We start from the raw sequence: 13,062 nt of genomic DNA on the forward strand, positions 1-13,062 counted from the left end.
TGATCTCTCTGCACAGAGCCGTGTGTAGAGAGGGCAAGTGAAGATAAGGCATGTGTAAAGCGGGCGTGTGCAAAGAGGGTGTTTTCCAGAGAGGGCAGGTACAGAGAGATCAAGTGTAAATAGTGCATGTTTAAGAGGGCATGTGTAGAGACTTCAACATAGATTTAACACAAACATCACAAAACACAACTTTGGTATTAAAATATATGCTTGAACAATTTCAATGTCAGCAAAAAGTACAACAATACACAACAGACTACATTTCAACATTAGATCATATCTACAATAATGTCGATCTAATGCACTATGGTACATTAAAATCATATTATAGTGATCACAAAGCATTATGGGTAGCAGTTTGAAATGCAAACAATCTACTTTAACATGTACTTTTATTCCAGCTAATTACAAAGGGGAAAACATGTCAAGAATGTGTACTAACATTTACTCTCGTTTCAGATGATTTCCATAGAAGAACTCAAACAAACAAAACAAGCGGAAAGCAAACCTTACCAAAAATCCATCAGAGCTAACATTGTGAAATGTTCAACAAAAACATACTATAAGAACGCAAAACAAGAGGACAGAGTATTATATCACCTTGCTCTAGCTGATCACAGTGCTTCCATAAAAGCAACATGCTACAATGAGGACTTTTATCAACAAACAAAAGAAGGAAATGCAATAATAATTCGGAATTTCCTAACAAAGAACAATGTGCTAATCATCACAAAGCAAACTAAGATATCAAGATTAATACCCTTAACTATTCCTCAGGAAATAATGCAGGAGGCAGACAAAATTCTACAACCACCTGCTCCACCAATTTCACCCATAAAAACTGTCAAAGGAGCAAAATTACGCACATTGATGAGCATATCGGGGACAATATCTGAAGTAAGCTCATAAAAATTACACATACTTTTCACACACACCCTTTCACAAACTCTATACACACCCACCCGTTCACACAATCTTTACACACACACCCTTTCCAAAACACTCTTTCAAAAACAATCTTTCAAATACTCTTCGCACAAACTCATTCGCACACACTCTTTCACACACAAAAAACACACACAATCTTTCACAAACACACTTCCTGTGGCCTCTACTGAATCTGGTGTTGCTGCCAATACTTCTCTGCCCTCACAAAATATTCCGCTGTTAACTCAGATTCCCTCTATTCTGTAAGAGGATTTCCCTGCCCTTCTGAGTAAGGTTACCTCGGGCTCCCCGACAGATTGTTGTCCTCCATCGGTTCTTTGCGAGATCTTCACCGTTTGTCCCATCCCTCCCCTGACTCTCTTGAAACTCTCCCTTTCCTCTGGTTTTGTCCCAAGTTCATTTAAAACTGCGGAAGTGGTTCCCATCCTGAAGAAGCCCACGGGCGATCCTGCGGTCATGAGCAACTTCCGCCCCATATCTCTTCTCCCCTTTCTTAGTAAAGTCCTTGAGTCTCACGTGGCCAATACCCTGAGCTCGTTTGTTGAACAATCTCATTTTTTGGATTCTCAACAGGCTGGGTTCAGGCCTGCCCACTCGACAGAAGCAGTCATTCTTTCTGTCATGGAAGAACTACGCAGGGGCGCTGACTCGGACATCAGCCAGGCCCTAGTGCTCCTGGATTTGTCGGCCGCTTTTGACACGGTCGACGATGATATTTTGGTCGGCCGTGTCAGGGAGGCTGGCATCCGGGGCACGGCCCTTGGGTAGGTTAGCTCATTCCTGACCGATCGGCATCAGGCGGTGCGACTCTCCCACTTCACGGCCGACAGAGTTGGGCTGACCTGTGGAGTCCCGCAGCGCTCTTCCTTATCCCCTCTTCTTTTTAATTTATATCTTACTCCTTTGATTCGGTCTCTGCGTGGCATGAATGTCACTGCATTTAATTATGCGGATGACATCCAGCTGGTGTTTAATATTGATTCCTCGCACCAGTCGGTCCTTGACTTTCAAACCATCCTCTGCCATATTAGCAATTGGATGGGGGCTAACCAACTAAAGCTCAACCCCGACAAGACCGAATTGGTCCTTTCAGGGGCCTCTCCAATCCCTGGAGCTCCACCTATTGGCTTTCTAGTCTGGGCGCTGCTCCGGTGCCAGCTAAATCGGCCATAAGTTTAGGAGTCATTATTAGTCAGGATTTAACAATGAAGGCTCAGATCAGTGCTACGGTGTCTTCTAGCTTTTATCAGCTGAGGAAAATTAAGAAGAATACCGGCTTTCTAACTACGGAAGCCCTTACCCTGGCCCTGTTGGCGTTAGTCATCTCTAGGGTGAACTACGCCAACTCTTTGTACGTCGGGATCCCAGCCTACCATCTCAAAAAACGTCAGCTGGTCCAAAATCAGACTGCCCGCCTAATATATCACCAGCCCAGGCACCATCATGTCCATCCTTTGCTAAAATCACTCCACTGGCTGCCGGTGTCCGAGCGCTGTAAATTTAAGCTAGGCTGTACGATCTTCAAAACCCTATTGGGTACTGGCCCGTCCTTTATCTCTGGCTTACTGCACCCGCATGTCCCTTCACGGAACCTGCGTTCCTCTCATCTGGCTCTTCTCAAAGTCCCGAGATTTAAGCGTAAGAGACTTGGCGGCCTCCGGTTCTCGTTCTTCGCGTCCTCCTTATGGAACTCTCTACCCATTGAGCTGTGACTTGCTCCCTCTTACACTCGCTTCAGGTCTCTGCTGAAAACATTTCTTTTTCACTTGGCCTATGACTAATCCCTCTGGATCTTTTTATTTTCTTTCTGTTGCTAATGCTTTTTCCCCCTCACGCCAAAGCGCCAAGAAACCGTATGGTGTAAGCCGCGCTATACAAGTGCTTTTCACATCACATCACATCACAAACACAATCTTTTAGCCACACTCGCACACTCCCACACTCTGTCACTCCCACACTCTGTCGCTCCCATACTCTGTCGCTCCCACACTCTGTCTCCATCTCTCTCCCTCTTGCCCTCTCTCTTTATCTTACACTCCTTCCTTCTTGCCCTCTCTCTCCTGTCTTCTCTCACAATCCTGGCTTCACTCTCCATCTACCTCCCCATTTTCTCTTCACTCTCTATCCTTCTCTCTTTATCTTTCCTTTTTGCACACTCTCTCGCTCCTGCCCTCCTTCCTGCTCTCTTCTTCTTTCCTGTCCTCCCTATCCCTTCTGCCTTCTCTCATTCTATTCCTCTGCCCTCCTTCTTGCTCTCTCTCTCTTCTGCCATCCCTCTCTCTTCTGCCTTCTTACTCCCTCCTGCCCTCCCTTTCCAGCTCTCTCTTCTGCTCTTTCACCTTCTTGTCCTCCATCTCTCGCTTGTTCTCTCTCCTTTCTGTTTCAATCTCTCTTCCTTTTGCCCTCCCTCTTCATCTCTCACACTCCTGCCTTTCACTCTCCATCTACCTCCCCATTTTCTCCTCACTCTCTATCCTGCACTCCTTAGCTTTTCTTTTCACACTCTCTCGCTCCTGCCCTCCTTCTTGCTCTCTTCTTCTTTCCTGTCCTCCCTATCCCTTCTGCCTTCTCTCTTTATTCCCTCTGCCCTCCTTCTTGCTCTCTCTCTCTTCTGCCATCCCTCTCTTTTCTGCCTTCTTACTCCTTCCTGCCCTCCCTTTCCACCTCTCTCTTCTGCTCTCTTTCACCTTCTTGTCCTCCATCTCTCTTGTTCTCTCTTTCCTGTCCTCTCCTCCTCTAGCCATCCTTCTCCTTCCCGCCCTCCCTCTCCTACCTGCCGCCCTCTCCTTTCTGCCCTCTCTCACACACTCCTATCTTTCCTCCTGTCCTCCCACTCCTTCTTGCCCTCCCTCTCCCTTCTGACTCTTTTCCTTCTTGCCTTCCCTCTCTCTCCTGCCCTCTTACATGCCCTCCCTTTCCCTTCTGCCCTCTCTCTTGCTCTCCCACTATTTTCTGACCTCACACTCCTTCTTGCATTTTCTCCTTCCTACCCTACCTCTGTATCTTCCCCACTCTTCCTTGCATATGCCCTCTCAACATGCGCTATCACTGCACACAGCCTCTCAACACACGGCCTCTCTGCACATGCCTCTCTCCATATGATCTCTCTGCACAGAGCCGTGTGTAGAGAGGGCAAGTGAAGATAAGGCATGTGTAAAGAGGGCGTGTGCAAAGAGGGTGTTTTCCAGAGAGGGCAGGTACAGAGAGATCAAGTGTGAATAGTGCATGTTTAAGAGGGCATGTGTAGAGGCTATAAGTTGACAAGTGCTTATGATGAGAAAGTGAGTGCAGGTGAGAACAAATCTGCAAACTCCAATGGTGTTGCTTACGTGAGGCAATGTCAACTTTTTCACAACTTTTTTTTCCTCCCACACTCTGTCGCTCCCACACTCTGTCGATCCCACACTCTGTCGATCCCACACTCTGTCGCTCCCACACTGTCGCTCCCACACTCCCCCACACTGTCACTCCCACACTCTGTCGCTCCCACACTCTGTAGCTCCCACTATTTTCTGACCTCACACTCCTTCTTGCATTTCCTCCTTCTTACCCTACCTCTGTATCTTCCCCACTCTTCTTTGCATATGCCCTCTCAACATGCGCTATCACTGCACACAGCCTCTCAACACACAGCCTCTCTGCACATGCTTCTCTCCATATGATCTCTCTGCACAGAGCCGTATGTAGAGAGGGCAAGTGAAGATAAGGCATGTGTAAAGAGGGCGTGTGCAAAGAGGGTGTTTTCCAGAGAGGGCAGGTACAGAGAGATCAAGTGTAAATAGTGCATGTTTAAGAGGGTATGTGTAGAGGCTATAAGTTGACAAGTGCTTATGATGAGAAAGTGAGTGCAGGTGAGAACAAATCTGCAAACTCAAATGGTGTTGCTTACATGAGGCAATGCCAACTTTTTCACAACTTTTTTTTCTTTTTTCTATCTATATTACTACACTAATACCTGCCCTCTCTCTCCCTTCTGCCCTCTCTTTCTTGCCCTCCCTCCCTCTCTCCCACTCTCTCCTTTTCCCTCCCTCCCATTATGTTCTGCTGTCTTTCTTTTGCCTTCTCTCTCCTTCTTGCCCCCTCTCTCTTTTGCACTCTATCACCCTTTACCCTTCTTGCCCTCTCTCCTGCCCTCCCCTCCTTCCTGCTCTTCCTCTCTTTTGCTACTCTCTCTTGCTCTCCACCACCGTCTTGAGCATCCTCTCTTTGCCCTCTCTACCTTCTTTCCTCACCCTACATCCCTCCTACCTCCCCTTTTCTTTCTAACATCTCTCCTTCTCTCCTACTACTGCCCTTCCCCTCCATCCTGCCCTCACTCTCCCTCTTGCACTCTCTCTATATCTTATTCTTTCATTTTCCCTTCCTCCACTATCTCGCTCTTAACTTCTACATCTATCACTTCTTCTCTTGCACTCAGTCTCCATCTCTCTCCCTCTTGCCCTCTCTTCATCCTACACTCTCTCCTTCTTGCCCTCTCTCTCTCCTGTCTTCTCTCACACTTTTGGCGTCACTCTCCATCTACCTCCCCATTTTCTCCTCACTCTCTATCCTTCTCTCTTTATCTTTCCATTTTGCACACTCTCTCGCTCCTGCCCTCCTTCCTGCTCCCTTCTTCTTTCCTGTCTTCCCTATCCCTTCTGCCTTCTCTCACTCTATTCCCTCTGCCCTCCTTCTTGCTTTCTCTCTCTTTTGCCATCCCTCTCTCTTCTGCCTTCTTACTCTCTCCTGCCATCCCTTTCCAGCTCTCTCTTCTGCTCTCTTTCACCTTCTTGTCCTCCATCTCTCTCTTGTTCTCTCTCCTTTCTGTTTCAATATCCCTTCCTTTTGCCCTCCCTCTACATCTCTCAAACTCCTGCCTTTCACTCTCCATCTACCTCCCCATTTTCTCCTCACTCTATCCTGCACTCCTTAGCTTTTCTTTTCACACTCTATCGCTTCTGCCCTCCTTCCTGCTCTCTTCTTCTTTCCTGTCCTCCCTATCCCTTATGCCTTCTCTCACTCTATTCCCTCTGCCCTCCTTCTTGCTCTCTCTCTTCTACCATCCCTCTCTTTTTTGCCTTCTTACTCCCTCCTGCCCTCCCTTTCCACCTCTCTCTTCTGCTCTCTTTCACCTTCTTGTCCTCCATCTCTCTCTTGTTCTCTCTCTTTCCTGTCCTCTCCTCCTCTAGCCCTCCTTCTCCTTCCTGACCTCCCTCTCCTACCTGCCACCCTCTCCTTTCTGCCTTCTCTCACACACTCCTACCTTCCCTCCTGCCCTCCCACTCCTTCTTGCCCTCCCTCTCCTTTCTGCCTCTTTTCCTTCCTGCCCTCCCTCTCTCTCCTGCCCTCTCTTCCTTTTGACCTCTCTTCCTTCTTACTCCTGCCCTCCTACATGCCCTCCCTTTCCCTTCTGCCCTCTCTCTTGCTCTCCCACTATTTTCTGACCTCACACTCCTTCTTGCATTTTCTCCTTCCTACCCTACCTCTGTATCTTCCCCACTCTTCTTTGCATATGCCCTCTCAACATGCGCTATCACTGCACACAGCCTCTCAACACACAGCCTCTCTGCACATGCCTCTCTCCATATGATCTCTCTGCACAGAGCCGTGTGTAGAGAGGGCAAGTGAAGATAAGGCATGTGTAAAGCGGGCGTGTGCAAAGAGGGTGTTTTCCAGAGAGGGCAGGTACAGAGAGATCAAGTGTAAATAGTGCATGTTTAAGAGGGCATGTGTAGAGGCTATAAGTTGACAAGTGCTTATGATGAGAAAGTGAGTGCAGGTGAGAACAAATCTGCAAACTCCAATGGTGTTGCTTACGTGAGGCAATGTCAACTTTTTCACAACTTTTTTTTTCCTCCCACACTCTGTCGCTCCCACACTCTGTCGCTCTCACACTCTGTCGCTCCCAGCCTTTCGCACACAGCCTTTCGCACACAGCCTTTCGCACACAGCCATTCACACACAGCCATTTACACACAGCCATTCGCACACAGCCATTCACACACAGCCATTCACACACAGCCATTCACACACACTCTTTCAGAAAAAGAATTTCAAACACACTTTTTCAAACACACTTTTTCAAACACATTCTTTATCACACAATCTTTCACATCCACACTTCGACAAACACTCTTTCACACACACCCTTCCACAACTCATTACACACACACCCTTTCACACACTCTTTACACACACAACAGTTCGCAAACACTCTTTCCAAAACACTCTTCCGCACACACTCTTCCACCCCCGCAATCTCTTTCACAATACACTCTTTCACAACTACATTCTTTACACACACATTCTTTCACAATCCACACTCTCACACCCACTCTTCAACACCCACACTATAACATTGTAAAAACATTTGCTAGAAATATTTCAATTTGTCTTACAGGAAGAAGAAACAAAAACGATTTTTGTCGCTGGCCAAGAAACAAAACTTAAATCAATAACTGTAAACGATACAACTGACTCAATCAAAATAACACTTTGGAGAGATGCCACAGATTTCCCAGTACAAATCAGTTCCTACGTAAAAATAATTCACCGAACAGTGCACGAATTTAACAACAATAAAATATTAAATACAACGCGGAATATGCAATTTCACGTAAGTAAAACTATTTATACAATATTATACCTTGCTCTATTACTAAATCTATAATAAAAACTTTTTCTAACTTTCTAATACTCTAATAACACACTACTAATAACTCTCCAACTTACTAATTACTATATACAACTATAGCTCTATAATACAATTTCTACTAATCACGACTACAAGAGTCAATAATACGATCTCCTACTTGATACACTACTAGCACTTTACTACTCACTTTTTACTACTCCCTACTTAAAACTAACACTTTACTACTCTAAAAATAATGCTCTATTCAAAACTCACTTTTCACAAATTCAAATTACCTACTCTCCCTTTACTACTCTCACTTTCATACTCACACTTTCCTACAAAGATTTTGTAATACCGCTCTAATACTCTATATACTACTCACTCTACTACTGTACTGTATACTCAACAAATATAAAAAAAATGTACCCACAAATATCTACTCCCTCTTTACCAACTCTATTAAACTAACTACTACTCTCAAATAAGCCTATACTAATAAATCTACACTATATGCTACTCCCTAAAAGCTTAGACTATATGCTACTCCTCTTACTACTCAATACTACTAAACTCACTAATACTCTCTACTAACTACACTAATACTACTATTGCTACTCACCATTAATACTACTTAATACTAACGCTTTAATACTCACTCTCTACAATTTACTTAAAAAATCCCTCAAATACTCTACAACACTAAAAAAGACTATATTAACTGCTACTCTCTGTCTACTAATAACTCAACTAGTCACCACACACACTCTACTGTATTCAATACTTACTATACAACTCTACAACTAACTAATATTACCTAATACTCACTATATAATAAAACCTCTTTTAACTACTACTAACTCTAACACTATCAGCATACTCTCTAGCCCTTTACTAAAGACTATATCATAATAACCAAGTAATATATTTACTCACATAAATGTGATCTTCAATTCCTTCACCATGTATTAACTTCATTTGTCCCTGAATATAACTAAAAAAAAAATCTTTAGGTCAACAAAAAGAAAAAACATGAGAAAAAAAACTACTAAAGCAACTAACACATTTCTTTTTTCTTCACAGAAAATACAACCGCCACAAGAAGAAATTAAGTTAGCAATATATACAATTGAAAACACAAATCACGAACAGTGTACTATTACAGTACACATTGAAAATGCAGAAAACTGTCAATCCGTTGACATAAATAATACAGTTCTGATGGACTACTTGAATATACCAGCCGACGTTGATGACTTTGAAGAAGCATTAATACAACACCTACCAAAAACAGTTAATGTGATTTTCCAAAATGGACACATCATACAAATACTTGACTAATAAAATACTGCACAAAACTTTGCTTTGATAAAAAGTAATATAAAAAAATACAATCTATTTACTTTAATAAAACATGTTAAACTTTTTTTCTTGTCTTTTCATTATTATATACAAAGTACATAAATATATATTACTGTGCTATGATATATATTAAAGCTCTAAAGAAAATGCTAACATGCTTTATAAAATAACTTGTATTCAAATTCACTGTGCATCTGCGACTAATTGCATTATAAATGCAATCCATATTTCTGTGTAAAGTAAAACACATCAACATTTTACACATAATTCAAAAAAGTTAGAAAAGACCATTTGTCAAAAGCAATACCAAAAGCTCAAACTTTAACATAGGCGAAACCATTGCATTGTAAATGCTTGTTGTTCTAATGAGCAGAATCTCCACCGAATGAGGTACATACACCCTCATAGGAAACCCCATCACTATTCCTTCACTTTGTGTTAGACTAACACTTGTAGCTGCTACTGCTTTCAGACAGCCTGGCAATGCTTTTGCAACAGGGTCCAAAACAGCTAAGAAATACGCAATGGGCTTTCTCAATTTTCCGTCTCTGAATTAGTACTGACAATGCACATCCTTCTCGTTCACTGCAGTACAATTCGAACTCTTTTTCATAGTCCGGCATCCCTAAGCTGGTGCTTCACATAGGCTTGTTTTCAGTTGTTCAAATGCCTCCATTACAGTTTTAGTCAGAATTATAGGGTCTCTGATATCTGCTCTAGTTAACCTCTACAATGGCTTGGCAATCAGTGAGAATCCACTAATCCACTGTCTACAATAACCCACCATTCCCAGGAACATCCTCACTTGTCTTTTGGTTTTTGGTGGCTGCATCCCCTGTATCATTTTAATTCTTTCTGCAGTGATGTGTCTGATTCCTTTAGCAATCTTATGTCCTAAGTATTGCACCTCTCTCTGACAAAATTGTAATTTTGACGGAGACACTTTATGTCCCTCTTCAGCCAAATGATTCAACAATGCAATGGTATTTGTTACACATGCATCTTTTGTCTTTGATGCCACTAGGAGATCATCAATATATTGGACCAACACAGACTCTCCAGGCATGCTCAAACTCTCTAATGATTTCTTTAGCAATTGGTTAAAGATAGATGGACTTTCAGTATACCTTTGAGGGATTCGGCACCATGCCAAAATTCGATCTCCGAATCTGAACGCAAAAATTGGCTGGCTTTCTGAGTGCAATGGAACAGTAAAGAACGCATTACACAGATCAATCACAGTGTACCATTCTCAATCATGGGGAATTTGATATAAAATCACCGCTGGATTTGGTACAATCGTACAACATGGGACAACTATTTTTTTTACCTTTAGAAGGTCTTGTACAATCCTAAATGTTCAGTTTGGCTTTTTCGATCCCATTATCGGTGAATTACAAGGACTACTCTCAATTTCGCTCAGTTTTCCCTGCTCAATCATTTCGTTTATCACTGGAGTTATTCCTTCAAATATTTCTGCCGTCATTTTGTACTGGGGAATGTTCGGGTAACTCAAACCTTCTTTGATAGAGATTTTTACCTGATCTACATCTTTTATGAACCCAATATCTTCTGTGAAATCCCACACCTTTTCTGTCACTAGGTTTTTCAATTCCTCTGGTATCTTCTCTTGATCAAACACAGGAAACTGTTTATTTGGTTTTGCCTCAATCATTAGCATGGTGATTTTGTACAAACTATCTTCATCTGGGGTTTGCAATTCTATTCCATCTGGTGAGCAATATATGGCACAGTTTATTTTACACAGAATGTCTCGTCCTAACATATTTGCGGGGCTGCTATCACACACTACAAATTGGTGCATGTCTTTGAAATTTCCAATTTCTACTTCAACTGGTTGTGTTAGAGCAGTTTTAATCTGTCTATTAGCTACATTTACAACTTGGATGTGGTCTCCTGAGAGAGGAAGATTTCGGACTTCCACTTATCTAACAGTAGAACGGGTAGCACCAGTGTTCACTAGGAAAGTTATTTCTACATCATTTACTTTTACGTTTACAAATGGACCGGACTGATCTACCTCAAGAGTGGTTCCAAGCACACACTCTTCTCCCTCTCTCAGGCACCGTCAGAAACTTTCATCCGACTCATTTCCACCTTCTTCTTGCAACCAATACTGGGGACTCACATTCACTCTAGGGGATCTGGTTACCTGTTCGACTCCGCTGAATCCTGTCTCTGCACTGTATCTCTGTTGATTTATACTGTGTGGAAGTGGCGGTTGTGGCACCTGACTTTGCTGAGTAACTATCTGCTGCTGCTGCAGTTGCTGTTGAATTACCTCATGCTGCACCTGTGGATTCAATGATGTATTTTCCGGATTAACTCTTGGTGGATACTTACATTATTTCTTCAAGTGCCCTATCCTGCCGCAATTATGACACTTTTTCTTAAGCTCTTCTATATTCCCTACCAATTTTGTTTTTGGGTAATTTCCTTTTTAATTTTCCTTGATTTGCCTCAGCATTTTTATTTTCCAATTGTGCTACTTGATGTTCTGCTACCTTCACTTGTGACCACATGGCTTTTTCTTTTAACTTCTTTTGTTTAGCATCGATTTCTTCACTACAATATTTGGCTTTCCTCAAAACATCATCCACAGATCCTGACTGCCATCCTATCATATTATGCCTGATCATGTCTCCGATTTCTGGCCTTAATCCATATAAGAATCGATATATAAAATGACTCCTATACTTTTCACTCAACTCTTCATATTCACTGTATTGTTTAAATACCAATAATAATCTTTCATAAAATGAATGTACAGATTACTTTGGTTCCTGTGTAGTTCTGTCTATTTTAACCCAATCTGTTTCTTTTGGTGGAATTTTATTTTTCAAAAACACTATTACTTGTTCATATTTTCTCATTACTTTAGGTGACGGAGCACCTGTCACTTTGTCTCGAGGATACTCCACTATCGGCCAATTTACGGATATTTTACTTGATGGATCGGTGAAATTCAAAGGAGAGCTGCTATATCATAGCGGAGTGTCTAAACTACAACTACATATTTATACTATTTACACCTGCAGTTTAAATGAGCTTACCATGGTTTTTCATTCAATAAGACATATTTATTAGACATGCCACCACTAAGGTTGACGGATAAGCTAGTAAAAAAATTAGGCGTAGGAAAACTCAAGACCAGCTTCATTCTCCATTTATCTAATTTTTATTAAGAGCAAATTCAGCATGTCTCAACAGTTACCTATTTTAGTTATTTTCTTTATTCAAAATGACAATTAAAGGAATTGGAGTTTATTTCAGACAATCAATTTAATTTATTTCAAAATTCAGAAATAGACATTTTATTTCTATTTAGAAATGCAAGGATCAGTTAAAGACAGATAGTTCCCAAAAATAATTTTCTCCTATTTCCCTAACTTCCCTGACTAATAGCCTCACCTAAAGTTCAGATCTCATTCAGAAGAAATAGAAAATTATTCAAAGTCTTACATCTCAGGAAAATCAGCATTCCGACAGCATCTCTTGAGGAAAACGAAGAGAAGTTTTTCTTCAATAAAATCAGCACTTTTTATACCCTTTTCACTAGCTCTATCTATCTAAAAGTGTAACTTTCAGCCTAAATTCGAGTTCTGATTGGACAATTTTGGGGTGGGTGTGCATCACCTCATCATCATAATATTAATTTTCCTTCCGTCTGCAAGTTTGTAATGGGTCCATTGTTTGGCCCAAGTCCGGCCTAGTCCTGTTCTCCTTTCGGAACTTTGCTGGATATTCTCACGTTCTAAACCATTGTGCTCATCATTTTGGCAGCCATCTATACTTCCAGGCCACAGTGTCCTTGAACCGTAGTCACTCTAGGCACAAGCAGCTCGCATTCGGACTCTGATTATGCTCACGCATGCGTACTTGTTTTATGACCACAATAATCGAGTGACTCCATTTTCTTTTAGGCCTCACGAGTCAAAAATGGGAACTATCATAGAAACAAACACAAATGAACGTTAATTTAAGAATTTTAGCCCTTCTGTTACCTCCCCCTTTTCTAAGGTTTTCCCTTTTAGTAGTTACCTAGTGAAATAGCCACAATTAAGCATGATATACTCACTTATCCCCACTTATCCTCGCTTTTTACGTAAACAAAAGCA

The 13,062-nt window shown here is 42.0% G+C and overlaps 1 protein-coding gene across 1 annotated transcript; it reads left to right on the forward strand.

Annotated features, from left to right (window-relative positions):
* Positions 1-459: 459 nt before the first annotated feature.
* LOC147716738 (uncharacterized) lies at positions 460-8,902 on the forward strand. Its single transcript, XM_086920428.1, has 3 exons — positions 460-897; positions 7,328-7,543; positions 8,645-8,902. Exons 1-3 carry the CDS (start codon positions 460-462, stop codon positions 8,900-8,902), a joined length of 912 nt encoding a protein of 303 aa, XP_086776554.1.
* The last annotated feature ends 4,160 nt before the right edge of the window (positions 8,903-13,062 follow it).

The sequence above is a fragment of the Lissotriton vulgaris genome, chromosome 5, assembly GCF_964263255.1.
Source record: "Lissotriton vulgaris chromosome 5, aLisVul1.2, whole genome shotgun sequence".
In the NCBI taxonomy this organism is placed as follows: domain Eukaryota; kingdom Metazoa; phylum Chordata; class Amphibia; order Caudata; family Salamandridae; genus Lissotriton; species Lissotriton vulgaris.

Bases quoted from the DNA above. Each gene is read 5' to 3' on its own strand.
- LOC147716738 (XM_086920428.1), top strand. From the start codon at position 460: ATGATTTCCATAGAAGAACTCAAACAAACAAAACAAGCGGAAAGCAAA. The intron at 898-7,327 runs GTAAGCTCATAA...TTTGTCTTACAG, and splicing joins TATCGGGGACAATATCTGAA to GAAGAAGAAACAAAAACGAT. The intron at 7,544-8,644 runs GTAAGTAAAACT...TTTTCTTCACAG, and splicing joins CGCGGAATATGCAATTTCAC to AAAATACAACCGCCACAAGA.